General features: G+C 39.9%; 1 protein-coding gene and 1 non-coding gene across 2 annotated transcripts in view; both read left to right on the top strand.

Moving 5' to 3' along the window:
• The first annotated feature begins 146 nt into the window (after positions 1-146).
• RBBP4 (RB binding protein 4, chromatin remodeling factor) overlaps positions 147-13,227 on the top strand; it is a 17,717-nt gene continuing 4,636 nt past the window's right edge. The window contains exons 1-9 of the mRNA XM_029227312.1: positions 147-253; positions 814-961; positions 3,964-4,109; positions 10,667-10,840; positions 11,186-11,301; positions 11,415-11,575; positions 11,672-11,798; positions 12,183-12,260; positions 12,947-13,023. Of these exons, the coding sequence (XP_029083145.1) occupies positions 238-253; positions 814-961; positions 3,964-4,109; positions 10,667-10,840; positions 11,186-11,301; positions 11,415-11,575; positions 11,672-11,798; positions 12,183-12,260; positions 12,947-13,023 (1,043 nt within the window). The 5' untranslated portion in view covers positions 147-237. The remainder of the gene's footprint in view (positions 254-813; positions 962-3,963; positions 4,110-10,666; positions 10,841-11,185; positions 11,302-11,414; positions 11,576-11,671; positions 11,799-12,182; positions 12,261-12,946; positions 13,024-13,227) is intronic.
• TRNAE-CUC lies at positions 5,547-5,618 on the top strand. Its single transcript has one exon. It is a non-coding gene; the product is annotated as a tRNA-Glu (tRNA).

The raw sequence follows: 13,227 nt of genomic DNA, 5'->3' as shown, positions 1-13,227 counted from the left end.
GCTTCGACCCCGCGGCAAGCGACTCCGCGCGTCTGGATAGGCTACGAACGCGGCTTCCCCGCCCACCTCGCCGCTCGGCGCGCTCCGATTGGCCGGTGTTGGCGCGAAGGTGCGCGAGTCGGCCCTCACTCAGGGGCAGCAGGAAACAATAGAGGACGCGCGCGCAGAGCGAGCGCCCGCAGCCTCCCCGCCCCTCTCGCAAAGCTCAACCCGATCCCCCCGGCTTGCCTGCCCGCCATGGCCGACAAGGAAGGTGAGGGTACTGGGGCGGCCACAGGAGAGCGGGGGTGCCGGGCTTGCGTAACGGCCTCTACACGGCCTAACAGTGAGGACAGGCCGGACTCTGCTGAGTGCCGTACCCGCCATCGCAGGCGTGAGGAGAAATCGCCCGGCGGGGCGGGCTAACGGCGCGCCAGCTCCTCGGGAGCGGAGGCCCGGCGCAGCGGCGGGAGGGTGGCGGTGGGGGCCCCGGCGGGTATTTGGTCCCTCCCCGCGCTCCCTGTCGGTCTGCCTGTCTCTCTCCGGGTCCTCTCTGCAGCGCTCGCTACCCGCAGGGGTCGGTGTTTGGCCCTCCTCGCGGGTTCTGTTCTCCTGCCGACGCTGTCGCCCGAACGGCTAACGGCGTCTGGCCGGGATGACCCCAGCAGTTAGGCCCCGTGAAGCTGGAGAGCGGTGTTGGTGCCTGCGCCTCGGGGAGATTTAGACAAACCTCCATTTCAGAATCGGGATTCTGGAGCCGTGCCGGTAGCTTTGAAAGTGTCTACTCGGTTTCCATTTGTGGTCGCTAACTTAAATTTGTTTTTAATGTTTTAGCAGCCTTTGATGACGCCGTAGAAGAACGTGTGATCAATGAAGAATACAAAATATGGAAAAAGAACACTCCTTTTCTTTACGATTTGGTGATGACCCATGCTCTGGAGTGGCCCAGTCTAACTGCACAGTGGCTTCCTGATGTAACCAGGTGATAGGAATCTTTTGAACGTTATTTTGTTGTGTTCTCGGTGTAGATTTCTTGCATTGATTTTCCCTGTTTTCCTTTTCTCCAGTCACCCGTAGCGGGCACGTGATCAGAACCTAGCGGTGACATTTTTTTTCTAGGCCAAAAAAGGCAAAATGTAAAACAACTTTGCAGTTTACCTGATAAGAGAAAACATGTTGTCTTCTTTATCTGACTCTGAATTGAATAGCCGTATTATAACTATAGTTGACCAAACAGTAATGTAAAATTTGTCAGCTTTCAAAAAGTATTATGAGTCCAGTTCTTTCAACAAAAGAAATTTGAATCTCACAGTCATTGGTAGTAGCTGGCTAATGCAAAGATGAATGTGACATGGTACCTGCCATTCAGAACAACACTTAGAAATTCTATAAGTGTACTAAGTAAGTAAATTCCTTCAAAACTCAGGTCTTTAGAAGTCAAGATATTTGCGAATTGTGGTTATTTGGCTCCGTTGCAGCTCAACAAGTTTTATATAAATGTTATTAATAACTTAAGAATGAGCCTGCTGCCTTCACATTGGCATTTTTTTTTAAATGGCAACATCTGTCCTAAGTATGTTAGTAAGTTCTTAGAAATTTAGAGCTGGAAGCTGGTTTATCATGACCAGGAGTTCCCATATTCAGCTGATCATCAGAATTACTTGAGTTCAGGATAAGTGGAGTCATTTCTGTCAGGAGTTCTCAGTTCAAACCACTTAGGAACTTGCGCCAGGATACTTGAGAATAGTTGAATGGTGATTCCAGATTTACTGTAGACATGTGCTAAATGATATTGGACCAGAGGATCCCAAATACTGGCCACCCCATACCTATTAAGTCATTCTAGAAAAGCTTTCCACATAATGTGGTTAGCTATGTTTGGAAAGCAGTGAATTAAGACTAAATAACCCAAGGCTGAAATCTGTGCTCTAGTCTTAGTAGCTTTCTACTTTATGAATCGAGGTAAATAAATCTTTCTGCAGTATTAGACATTGGTCCAAATATCCTTCCCCTTTTTTTTTTTTGTATTCTGCTCGAATAACAATGTCATTTACTTATTTATTTTTTTAGAATGAGGGGTCCTTTAAGCAACTATCTCTAATGTCTACTGTTTACTGTGTGTGTGTGTTCTTTTTTATTCATATTTTGTTTCTAAACACAAAAACAAAAAACCATACAATCACAGTTTTGTAATATTCTTCTTCCCTCCCTCACTTGCTCTGAGTCTTTAACTTTCTAAATGCAGGTATCCCCAACTTTATGTTGACAGCCCTCTTATCTTTCCTCTGTTTTTTCCCATGTAAGATGTAGACACCTATTAACTCTGTGCAGAGGAATTTCTGTTGATTTATCTCCAGACCCAACTTCTGAGCGCTACCTGAATTTTCAGCTGTCTTATCTGGAGTAGTTTATTGGCTTCCCCAACATGACATATTTCAAACTGAATATATTTTTTCCATGGAGGTCCCAACCCAACTTTTTCTATTGTTCCCATTTCTCCTTTTCATAGTTGACTTTGGTTTGACATTTTTTAGGTTTTTCCCCGTTTATCCACTTGACAGTCCATTTATAAGCCCTGATCAATTCTTTTGTAGCATCTTTCCCATCTAGACCATGGGTTCTAGAACTTTAACAGACATCATAATCAGCTGGAGGGATTGTAAAACAGGTTTTTTTTTTTTCAATTGACCACGCCTTGCAGTTGCGGGATCTTAGTTCCCTGACCAGGGATTGAGCCTGGGCCATGGCAGTGAAAGCGCTGAGTCCTAACCACTGGACAACCAAGGAATTCCCTGCAGAACAGATTGTTGAGCACCACAAACCATCGCTCCTCTCCCAAGTTTCAGATTGAGTAGGTCTGTAGTGGATCTCAGAATTTGCATGCTGAAGTTCCCAGATGATGTTGATGCTATTGTTCCTGATACCACGCTTGAAGAACCTCTGCTTTACACTGTTAAATTAATCCTTCTGAGGTAACTCAGATGATGCTATGTTCCTTATAAATTTTCCATGGTTCTTTGTTCCTTACAGTAAAGAGTCCAGAATGCCTTAAGCTGGCATTCAGTACCCTAGAGTCTGATTTTTATCTGCTTTCTAGCCTTCTCTCTCACTTTGCTTTCCCACATTCAAAGTCAGATTTGGACTTCAGTTCTAGTTCTGTTAGTTGGTAGTTGTGATCTTAGGCAAGTTGCTTAATTTTCCCAAACCATCTTTAAATTAGAATAGTACTTCAGAGTGTTGTTATGGTGTTTAAGTGATATGAGGTATGTGAAATGCTTAACGTGGTGTCTGGCACTTTGTAATCTTCCCTTTGCTTACTTCCCTTAGAATACTGTCTTCCAAAGCCCTTGTCCCCCTCTTCTAGATTATCTCTCATTTTGAGACCTGCTCAGGTAACACTTCTTCTAAGAATGTGTCCTTTATTCCAGAACTAATCTTTCATATCTAAATTTCCATGTTCTTGGGTACTTTTCATGAATTATATGTTGACTTGTGTTTAAAATGTTTGTGTATATGACTGTTTAATTGTCCCTGGTTTTTTGAGGATATGAATCACATCTTAATCATCTTTGTGCTTCAGTAGTATTTGAACAGTTAGTTTACCTGATGTTACTTCCTTTCCCTTTTAATGACGTTAACCTAATGAAGTAACCTAAAGTGGTAGTATACCCACCAATTGGTTTCTTTCCCTCCAACTCCTTGTAAAGGGTGAGTAGCTAATTCGTATTTTATTCCATCAGACTTTTTCCTCAAAGTAATTGTAAATATTTGGCTAAGTTAAGAAATAATTATGAAATTAAGTGTTCTGTGGTCCTTATACTCAGCTCTATGGAAGATATGTGAAAAGTAGGAACTATGGCTCTTAATGACTTCTTCCTCTGAAAACCTGGTTGTAATAGTGCCTTGTGCATACATGTATGTCACTGACTTTGTAGTCTCTCTTAGTGTACTGATTTGAATACTGACCATATATTCCTATTACAGACCAGAAGGGAAAGATTTCAGTATTCATCGACTTGTCCTGGGGACACACACGTCAGATGAACAAAACCACCTTGTGATAGCCAGTGTGCAGCTCCCTAACGATGATGCTCAGTTTGATGCTTCACACTACGACAGTGAAAAAGGAGGTAGGAATCTTAAAGGTGAAGGAAGGAATGGTATATGGGTTATATTTTTCATATCTCTAAATTATCATAAAGAGTGTGTACAGTTTGATAAAGTAGTCTCTCAAGTTAGGAACAAGATAACTAAGCTTTGGAAAGCCTGATTTTGCAGTATAGATATTAGATGTCAGAAGACATATTTAACACATACTTGGTTCTGTACCTTTTCTGTAAACTTTCTTTAACTAAATTTGGTGGTGGGGAAATTTCTAGAATTGAAAGAAGCAAAAATCCACCATATATTACTGCTACGCATGCTTGCATTCTCAACATGGGAGATACTGCCCCTGCGGGAGTGAAAATTGGTTCTCAGAGGGGTGTGTGTGTGAAAACAATCTTATTCTTTGAACTGTTTAAAGCACATAGCAGGCATAAACAAATACACAGGAATTTCATCAAGGTATCAGAAAAAATGTCCTACAAGGTTCCTTACAGGGGCAATAATGAAAAAAAAGGTTGAAAAACACTGGCTTAAATTACACTTTCTGGGTTTAAGTGGTATAAATGACTTAACCATGGCATTTGCTATATAGTACATAAAAATTGAGTGTTTAATTATGTCCTATTTTTAGGAGATATCCTAAGGGCTTAACTGTTCATGAAATACTTTTTCCCTTTCAGAAGAGATAGAAATGAGTGGGTTTCCTTTATTGTTGTCCTTGAACTCAAATTATTACTGGGAGGTAGAAGATAGGCTCTCAGTATTGAGATTTGTGCCAAAAATGAATGTTTAATGTTTTTTATCTTAGATTTCTCCTGATTAGCAGAATCCATTCTTTATCTAAGATATTTTGGGTTCCAGTTACTTGCCAGGATTGTAATGTACAGTTACTCTTTTGATCATTCCATATTTAGCTTAGGGTAATATAGAATGCAAAATAAGTCCTTAGGATAAAGGTCAGCAAACGATTTTGTGTCGCTGACCCAAGTGTGTGAACTATGGGATATGGTTACTACAGAGTTATTCTCTAGGTAGGCATCAGTGATTGAGGGGATAAAACACTGAACTTAAGAATCAAGACTGGGACTTCCCTGGCAATCCAGTGGTTAAGGCTTCGCCTTCCAATGCATGGGGTGCGAGTTTGATCCCTGGTCGGGGAGCTAAGATCCCACATGACTTGCGGCCAAAAAACCAAAACATAAAACAGAAACAATATTGTAACAAATTCAATAAAGACTTTAAAAGTGGTCCACATCAAAAAAAAAAGAATCAGAAGATGGGCTTGAGACCCTGTTGAGCTGCTCACTAGCTGTGTGGTTTGAGGATAAATCATTTAGCCTCTCTGAGCCTGTTTCCTTTTATTAAATAAATTGTCTTTAAATAGGACTTTCGGTTATTTAGACATAAAGCAAATATTCTGATTGGTAATATAATAAATCATCTTTAATAAAGCAGGGAATTCCCTGGTGGTCCAGTGGTTAGGACTCCATGCTCTCACTGTGGGGGCCCTGGTTGGATCCCTGGTCAGGGAACTAAGATTCGGCAAGCCTGTGCAGTGCAGCCAAAAAAAAAAAAGCAAATATAAAACACTGTGAACCCCCCTCCCCCTGTAAATCTATCCCTTATGGATCGCTGTTAAATTGATAGTTTTCTGAATGGTTTATCTATCCCATTTATTGGATCACTCATTCAACAAATACATTAAGTACTTACTGTATGCCAGGCAATTTTTCTTGGTACTGGGAATACAGCATAAAATAATAGTCTTCTGGCCTGGTGTATCTTGGACATCTTTCTGTGTGAGCATATGGAGATGTGCCTCCTTTTTAATGGCTGTATACTATAATTAACCATCCCTCAATTAACATTTAAGTGGTTTCCAATCTTTTGGCTTCAAAAACAGTTCTTGTACATGTATCTTGCATAGTTTTGCTGTAGAATGATTAAGTGGAATGTTAATCAAGTGGCAAGAACATTTTCAATTATAATTGGTACTGCTAAGTTGCCCTCCAAAGAAAGATTCACAATTTCACCAATAGCAGATGTATTGATGTCTGTTTCTGCATGCCTTTGCCAACATTGAATGTAATACTACACTCTTTATTTTACTTTGCTTTTTTTTTTTTTCCCCTTTAATGGCTGCACCACGCTGCTTGCAGGATCTTAGTTCCCTGACCAGGGATCAAACCGGTGCCCTCAGCAGTGAAAGCACGGAGTCCTAACCACTGGACTGCCGGGGAATTCCCTACTCGGCTTTTTAAGTTATTCATAATGTTGGACCTATTTTAAAATATTTGTCTGTCTGTCTCTCTCTTGAGCTGCCTATTTATGTTTTTTGCTCATTTTTTCTTTTGAGTTATCTCTCTATATAAGGTAAGTTATCCCTAACTAATAGGTTATAGGTAATTTTTTCCCTCTTTTATAATTTTGAGTCCTATTTTGTTTAGAAGCTGTGAATTTTAAATTATCCAGCTTTCCTCTGGTGTCCTTCCGATTTTGTCATTCACTGAAAGGCCTTCATTCCAAGATTTTAAAATAGTTAGCTGTTGTTTTCTGGTACTTTTGTGTTTTGACTATTAAAACTTTAATCTTTCTTGTATTTGTTTTGGTTTTAGGGATGAAATAGGAATCTGAGCTTTTTTCTAAGTGGTTAGCAATTTTTTTTTTAATGCCATTTGCTGACTAATCCATTTTCTTCACTGTTTTTGTTGTTTTAAGTAGAGTTGATTTACAGTATTGTGTTTCAGGTGTTCGGCATAGTGATTCATTAGGTCTGGGGGGTTTTTTTGGGTTTTTTTATATTCCGTTATAGGTTACTACAAGATATTGAGTATACAGTAAATCCTTGTTGCTTGTCTATTTTATGTATAGTAGTTTGTATCTATTAATCCCATACTCCTAGTTTATCCCCCCAATCCCTCCCCTTTGGTAACCATCAGTTTGTTTTCTATGTCTGTGAGTCTGTTTCTGTTTTGTATATAGATTCATTTGTATTCTTTTTTAGATTCCTCATATAAGTCTTCCCTGGCTTTTGAAATGGCATCTTTTAACATACACTCCAGTCTTTCTGGTAACTGAATTTTTTGAGTGGCATCAAACCAATTTACTTTTATGTTTTGATGATACCTTTATCCCCCTTACTAATACTTAATAATAGAGGAACTATGAAAAATACCAGTAATATGTATGATACATTTGTATGACTGTATTTCACCCTATTTAATCCTCATAAGGAAACCGATACTTACAGTTGTTTTGTAACTTGCCCTAAGGTTACATAGCATATCAGCTCCCATTCCTTCCTTTTCTCTTACTTTTACCTCTCCTTCGTCCTTCAAATCACCCTCGGATGACTGAACAAGCTTGGTGCTTGAAGCGGGGCAGGTGCTCTCCATGTGGTCTCAACAGTGCTGGAAGTAGATATATACTAATGTCTCTTAAAGCTTCTTGGGTTGTTGTTATATAGATAGCTTCCTAGTCCCTCCTTGCTCTCAGATGAAATGTCCTGGACTCTCAGATTGAACTATTGTAATTGATTACCATCTACTTGACCCCATTTGGTTTGAGGTACTTGGTGGCAGACAGCTTCAAAAGATCATTAAACTTTCAAAGAGAAAGAACTAAAAACTGGCTTAGGCTTGTTTTGACATTAAAAAGAATGTGTGTGTTTATATTAGATTCAGCCAGGCTATGGTCACATTTTAAGCCTGAAAATAGATTCGGTTTAAAAGTTTACTTCAGACTCTGTTACCAGGATCTTCAAATATCAACAGATTTATTTTTAGCAACTTATTTGGGGAATGGGTTGGGGGGGGCGTTTGTTTTTGTTTTTAAGTAATCTTTAGTCTTTTGCCTCAATATATAATAAACTATTACTAAATCATGATGAAATAATGGAATATTTGACTCAAGATGTTACAACTTATTCTTCTTAGTTTCAAAATGTTTATGGACTCAAAAAAACGGTACGGTGGTAGAAATTAGAATGCTGGTTATCTAGTTTGTCAAGCAGCATTGGTTGGGAGGGGCACAGTGGTACCTTGTGGGAGGATGAGAGAGGGCTGGAGATGTTCCGTATTTTTATCTGTGTGGTAGTTCCCCGGATATATGCATATGTAAAAATTCATCAGGCTAGACACTTTTACTATATTGTTATGTCTCAGTCTTTTTTTTTTTTCAAAAGCATTGACTAATTTAATCCTCACATCCACGGTGACATTGGTACTTTTCTTTTTAATTAATTTATTTATTTTTGCTGTGTTGGGTCTTTGTTTCTGTGCCAGGGCTTTCTCTAGTTGTGGCAAGCGGGGGCCACTCTTCATCGCGGTGCGCGGGCCTCTCACTATCACGGCCTCTCTTGTTGCGGAGCACAGGCTCCAGACGCACAGGCTCAGTAGTTGTGGCTCATGGGCCTAGTTGCCCCGCGGCATGTGGGATCCTCCCAGACCAGGGCTCGAACCTGTGTCCCCTGCATTGGCAGGCAGATTCTCAACCACTGCGCCACCAGGGAAGCCCCAGTCTCAGTCTTTTTAAATGGTATTTTATATGGAGAGAAGCAAACAAAATAGCAACATAGTTAGACCTTGATAGTCATTCAATTTATTGTACATTGCTACCTCAGTCTTTCTTTCCTACATCAGATTTGGCCTTTTGCGTATCACCTTCAACTTGGGGGATCTATTTGTTAAATAGATAAATCCTCATCTTCATAAATCTCAATTGTGAATCCTCTAAGCTGATTTCTTATTACTGTACTTCAACTACAGTTGGGGGGGGGGTGGCTCTGATTAGTAGTATATAGCTGATACTGAAATAACCCACATTATATAACAATTACCCCCTTGCTCTGTGGGCTCCATGCCAGCTATTGCTCTTTCCTTGTTGGTATCTCTTTTCTGGCAATTATTCTTTTCTGTCATAGTCATCTATAATTGTGTGCTTATCTTATCTCCCTGTGTTTGGACTAAAAGTTCTTTGAGATCACATATCCTAATCGTGCCTTCTTTTTTTACAATGTAGATGCTTGTGGTCTAGAATTCTGGGGGGAAAATTGTTTAATGTGTTTGGGGTTTTTTCTCTTTTAGAGTCTATTTTGAACTGTTTCTAGGTTTTTAGCTTGTTTAAACCACTGCTTTTCAACTTATAAAGTTATTTTGAGGTTGAAAGTTATCTGCTAATTATATTACCCAACTATGTCTCTGCTTTTTGAAAAGATTTTTGTCCTTCAGAGTGTCATTTTCATCTACAAGTTACTCTCATAACTTTGTTTTATGGGTAAGGTGTTTGAGGTTCACAGAAATTGAAGGCCTTCACCAAAACCACCAAGATAGTAAGTGGCAGTCAGTTATGCCATGGCCTGACTCTTACTCAGGTACCTTATCATGCTGCCTTCTGTAATTCTTTGGTTACTTATTAACTACCTTTGTTTAAATATTGCTTTGCCAAGATTTACATAATCACAAATTATATTGTTATACATTTTATAATGGTACTTGGGAGAATTCTGTAAGTGCATACAGTAGTCAAATATGAATAAAAAATGTTTTTGTCTAGTCCTTGCCTACCTGGTTTATTTCAACCAAGGACTCTGGTTGGCAAGTGTAAGTGGGAGGTCAGGAAAGTGGAACCAGCTGTTGTGGCTCTGTTTTTCTTCACTGGTGTGAGGAAAGATGTGACGGTATTTCAGAAAGGTCATCCCAAACTAGAGTTTCAAATAGTAAAAGGGACTCTTTAGTACCTAGCACACTGTGTACTTAATATTCATTAAAACAGTAACTTCGATTTTATTTATTGAGCACATTTTTTTTGATAGTTTAAGTGAGGCTTGAAAGCCACTTAGTGAGAATTTTTGAAGTGGAGTCAATAGTGTTCCTTACTTTTAGATAGTAATGTAATACTTATTAGGTATATTATTACCTAAATCATTGTAGGTATAGCTGAAAGAGTACCAGGCTAGGGATCAGAAAAATAGGGATTCAATTTAGGTTCTGCCATAGTCAAGTCACCATAAACAAATTAATGTAGGTCCTCTGAGCTTCTCTTTTCTTGTGTAAAATTTTTATTTATTTTTTATTTTTGGCTGCGCTGGGTCTTTGTTGCTGCGCGCGGGCTTTCTCTGGTTGTGGCGAGCGGGAACTACTCTTCGTTGCAGTGTGCAGGCTTTTCACTGCCGTGGCTTCTCTTGTTGCGGAGCACGGGCTCTAGGCTCGCGGGCTCTAGAGCGCAGGCTCAGTAGTTGTGGCGCACAGGCTTAGTTGCTCCGCGGCATGTGGGATCTTCCTGGCCCAGGGCTCGAACCCGTGTCCCCTGCATTGGCAGGCGGATTCTTAACCACTGCGCCACCAGGGAAGCCCTCGTGTAAACTTTTTGGAGATAATAACTCTTCCCTACGCTGTAGGGTTATGCTAAGAATCAAATGAAATAAGGAATGTGAACGCACTTTATACTGCTAACAAATTTTTAGATCGCTTCTAGTATTACACCAGTTCGTTGATTAAAAGCCTTGCCTGTGTCATACTTTGAGTGACGTAGAGTAGCTCTTGCTTTGTCCTCATTTGCAATTAATTTATTGTATTTACAGAATTTGGAGGTTTTGGCTCGGTTAGTGGAAAAATTGAAATAGAAATCAAGATCAACCATGAAGGAGAAGTAAACAGGGCACGCTATATGCCCCAGAACCCTTGCATCATTGCCACAAAGACTCCATCCAGTGATGTTCTTGTTTTTGACTATACGAAACATCCTTCTAAACCAGGTACTTGCCCTCTTCGATTCAAATACAAATGATGAGTCACTGTGGGGATACATTGCTTCTCTCAATTTTAATTGCTTGTTATTCTTTGTATAACTTAACATCTTATATTTATATTGATATGTGTGGGTACTCTTCCTTCATCCTTCTTCCCTACGTGGGGGAAAAAAATGCTTTTTTACATAGGATAGAATGTGCAGCTCTTAAGCATTATCTGTTTGGTCATAATGGGTCTGTATGTCTCATAAAAAGTAAGAGCTTTAGACCTCTTGATAAAAATTCCATTATGCTTAGTAGATCCAAAGAGGAAGTGGACTGGATAGTCTTGATGTGTCTGTTACTTTGTAGACCCTTCTGGAGAGTGCAACCCAGACTTGCGTCTCCGTGGACACCAGAAGGAAGGCTATGGGCTTTCTTGGAACCCAAATCTCAGTGGGCACTTACTTAGTGCTTCAGATGACCATGTGCGTATCCTTTACATTTTGAAGCAAATCTGGGCTAGTTATATCAGTTTTTTTCCTCTGGGGTGTGTCAGGAAGTGAGACCTTTTTGTATAATAGTTAATTTTTCATTTAAGACTATCTGCCTATGGGACATCAGTGCTGTTCCAAAGGAAGGAAAAGTTGTGGATGCGAAGACCATCTTTACAGGGCATACAGCAGTAGTAGAAGACGTCTCCTGGCATCTGCTCCATGAGTCTCTGTTTGGGTCAGTTGCTGATGATCAGAAACTTATGATGTGAGTAGAATCCATTTTTTTCTCAATATATTATCTAAGTTTTATATTTAGTTACCCATTTCAAGCTTTTTTCCTGTTTTTTCTCTTTTACTAAAGCTGGGATACTCGTTCAAACAATACTTCCAAACCGAGCCACTCAGTTGATGCTCACACTGCTGAAGTGAACTGCCTTTCTTTCAATCCTTATAGTGAGTTCATTCTTGCCACAGGATCAGCTGACAAGGTCAGTGTGATTTATTCTACAAGAAAACAGGGTGGATTTCTCTGGCTTCTTTTGTTGTTAATATTTATTTATTTGGCTGTGTCGGGTCTTAGTTGTGGCATGCAGAATCTTTCATTGTGGCGCATGGCTCTCTAGTTGAGGTGTGTGAGCTCAGTAGTTGTGCTGCGCGGGCCTACTTGCCCTGCGGCGTGTGGGATCTTAGTTCCCCGACCGGGGAATCGAACCCGTGTCCCCTGCATTGGAAGGCGGATTCTTTACCACTGGACCACCAGGGAAGTCCCTCTCTGGCTTCTTTTGAATGCACAGAGATCTTTTAGTTATGGATTTTCTTTTTCTCGATAGAAAAATTTTATTGATTGTACTTGCTTTCATTTTTGTATGTAGACTGTTGCCTTGTGGGATCTGAGAAATCTGAAACTTAAGTTGCATTCCTTTGAATCACATAAGGATGAAATATTCCAGGTGAGAGAAACTAATGCTCCTCCCCCCGCCCTAAGGGAAACCTGAATGTGGGAGTGGGCACACTTGTGCCATATCCCATTGCTATAAGTAATAAAAATCATCTTTATGCCTATGCTGATCTCTGTATGAATTGGGATTGTTTTCCCTCCATTGTTTCTATATTAAACTTAGTGCCTGATTATTTTATCTTCCTTGTTCCTGACGCTTGTCTCTTCCCTTATTTCCACTCCTTTATCCTTTATAACTTGCTGTATCTGTTAATTTCACAGTTCATTCGTAAAGTACTGACTCCGTGTTTTCTGCCTCATCCGTTTAATTAAGCTCCATATGCAAAGCCCTCTGACTCAGTTCAAGAAATAATTGTTACATTATGTTGGAAGCTTAATGCAAGGGCACTGTGAGGAGTACATTATAGTCTTTGCAGTCCTATGTGTAATACTGAATTCATTATAAGTACTTGGGTAAATAATTACTTTGTGTGTGATCTGTACTTTAGTTCTTAGGTCAGCACTGGATGACATTTGGCTAGAAGCTGGAATTAGACAATAAGAGTAAATGAGATCTTCAAAAATATGAAATAGAACAAGAGCTGATATCCTGGGTCTAGTAATGGGTTAAATTGTTAAATATAATGTTAGATTTTTTCCCCTCAATTTTCTAATTGATGGCTTTTATCTTATGTATAGGTTCAGTGGTCGCCTCACAATGAGACTATTTTGGCTTCCAGTGGTACTGATCGCAGACTGAATGTCTGGGATTTAAGGTAAGTCTTGTTAATTATTACTCTTTGTGGAGTTATTTTCTTACACTTTCCAGAATTACTCAAGGTAAATCTGTTTTAACTTTTTTTTAAATTTATTTATTTTTGGCTGCGTTGGGTCTTCGTTGCTGCGCATGGGCTTTCTCTAGTTGCAGCGAGTGAGGGCTACTCTTCGTTGTGGTGCGCGGGCTTCTCATTGCGGTGGCT

This window comes from Monodon monoceros, unplaced genomic scaffold, assembly GCF_005190385.1.
Source record: "Monodon monoceros isolate NGI ecotype Baffin Bay Population unplaced genomic scaffold, NGI_Narwhal_1 Super_Scaffold_18, whole genome shotgun sequence".
NCBI classification, from domain to species: domain Eukaryota; kingdom Metazoa; phylum Chordata; class Mammalia; order Artiodactyla; family Monodontidae; genus Monodon; species Monodon monoceros.
This window is presented reverse-complemented; position numbering and strand designations above follow the sequence as displayed.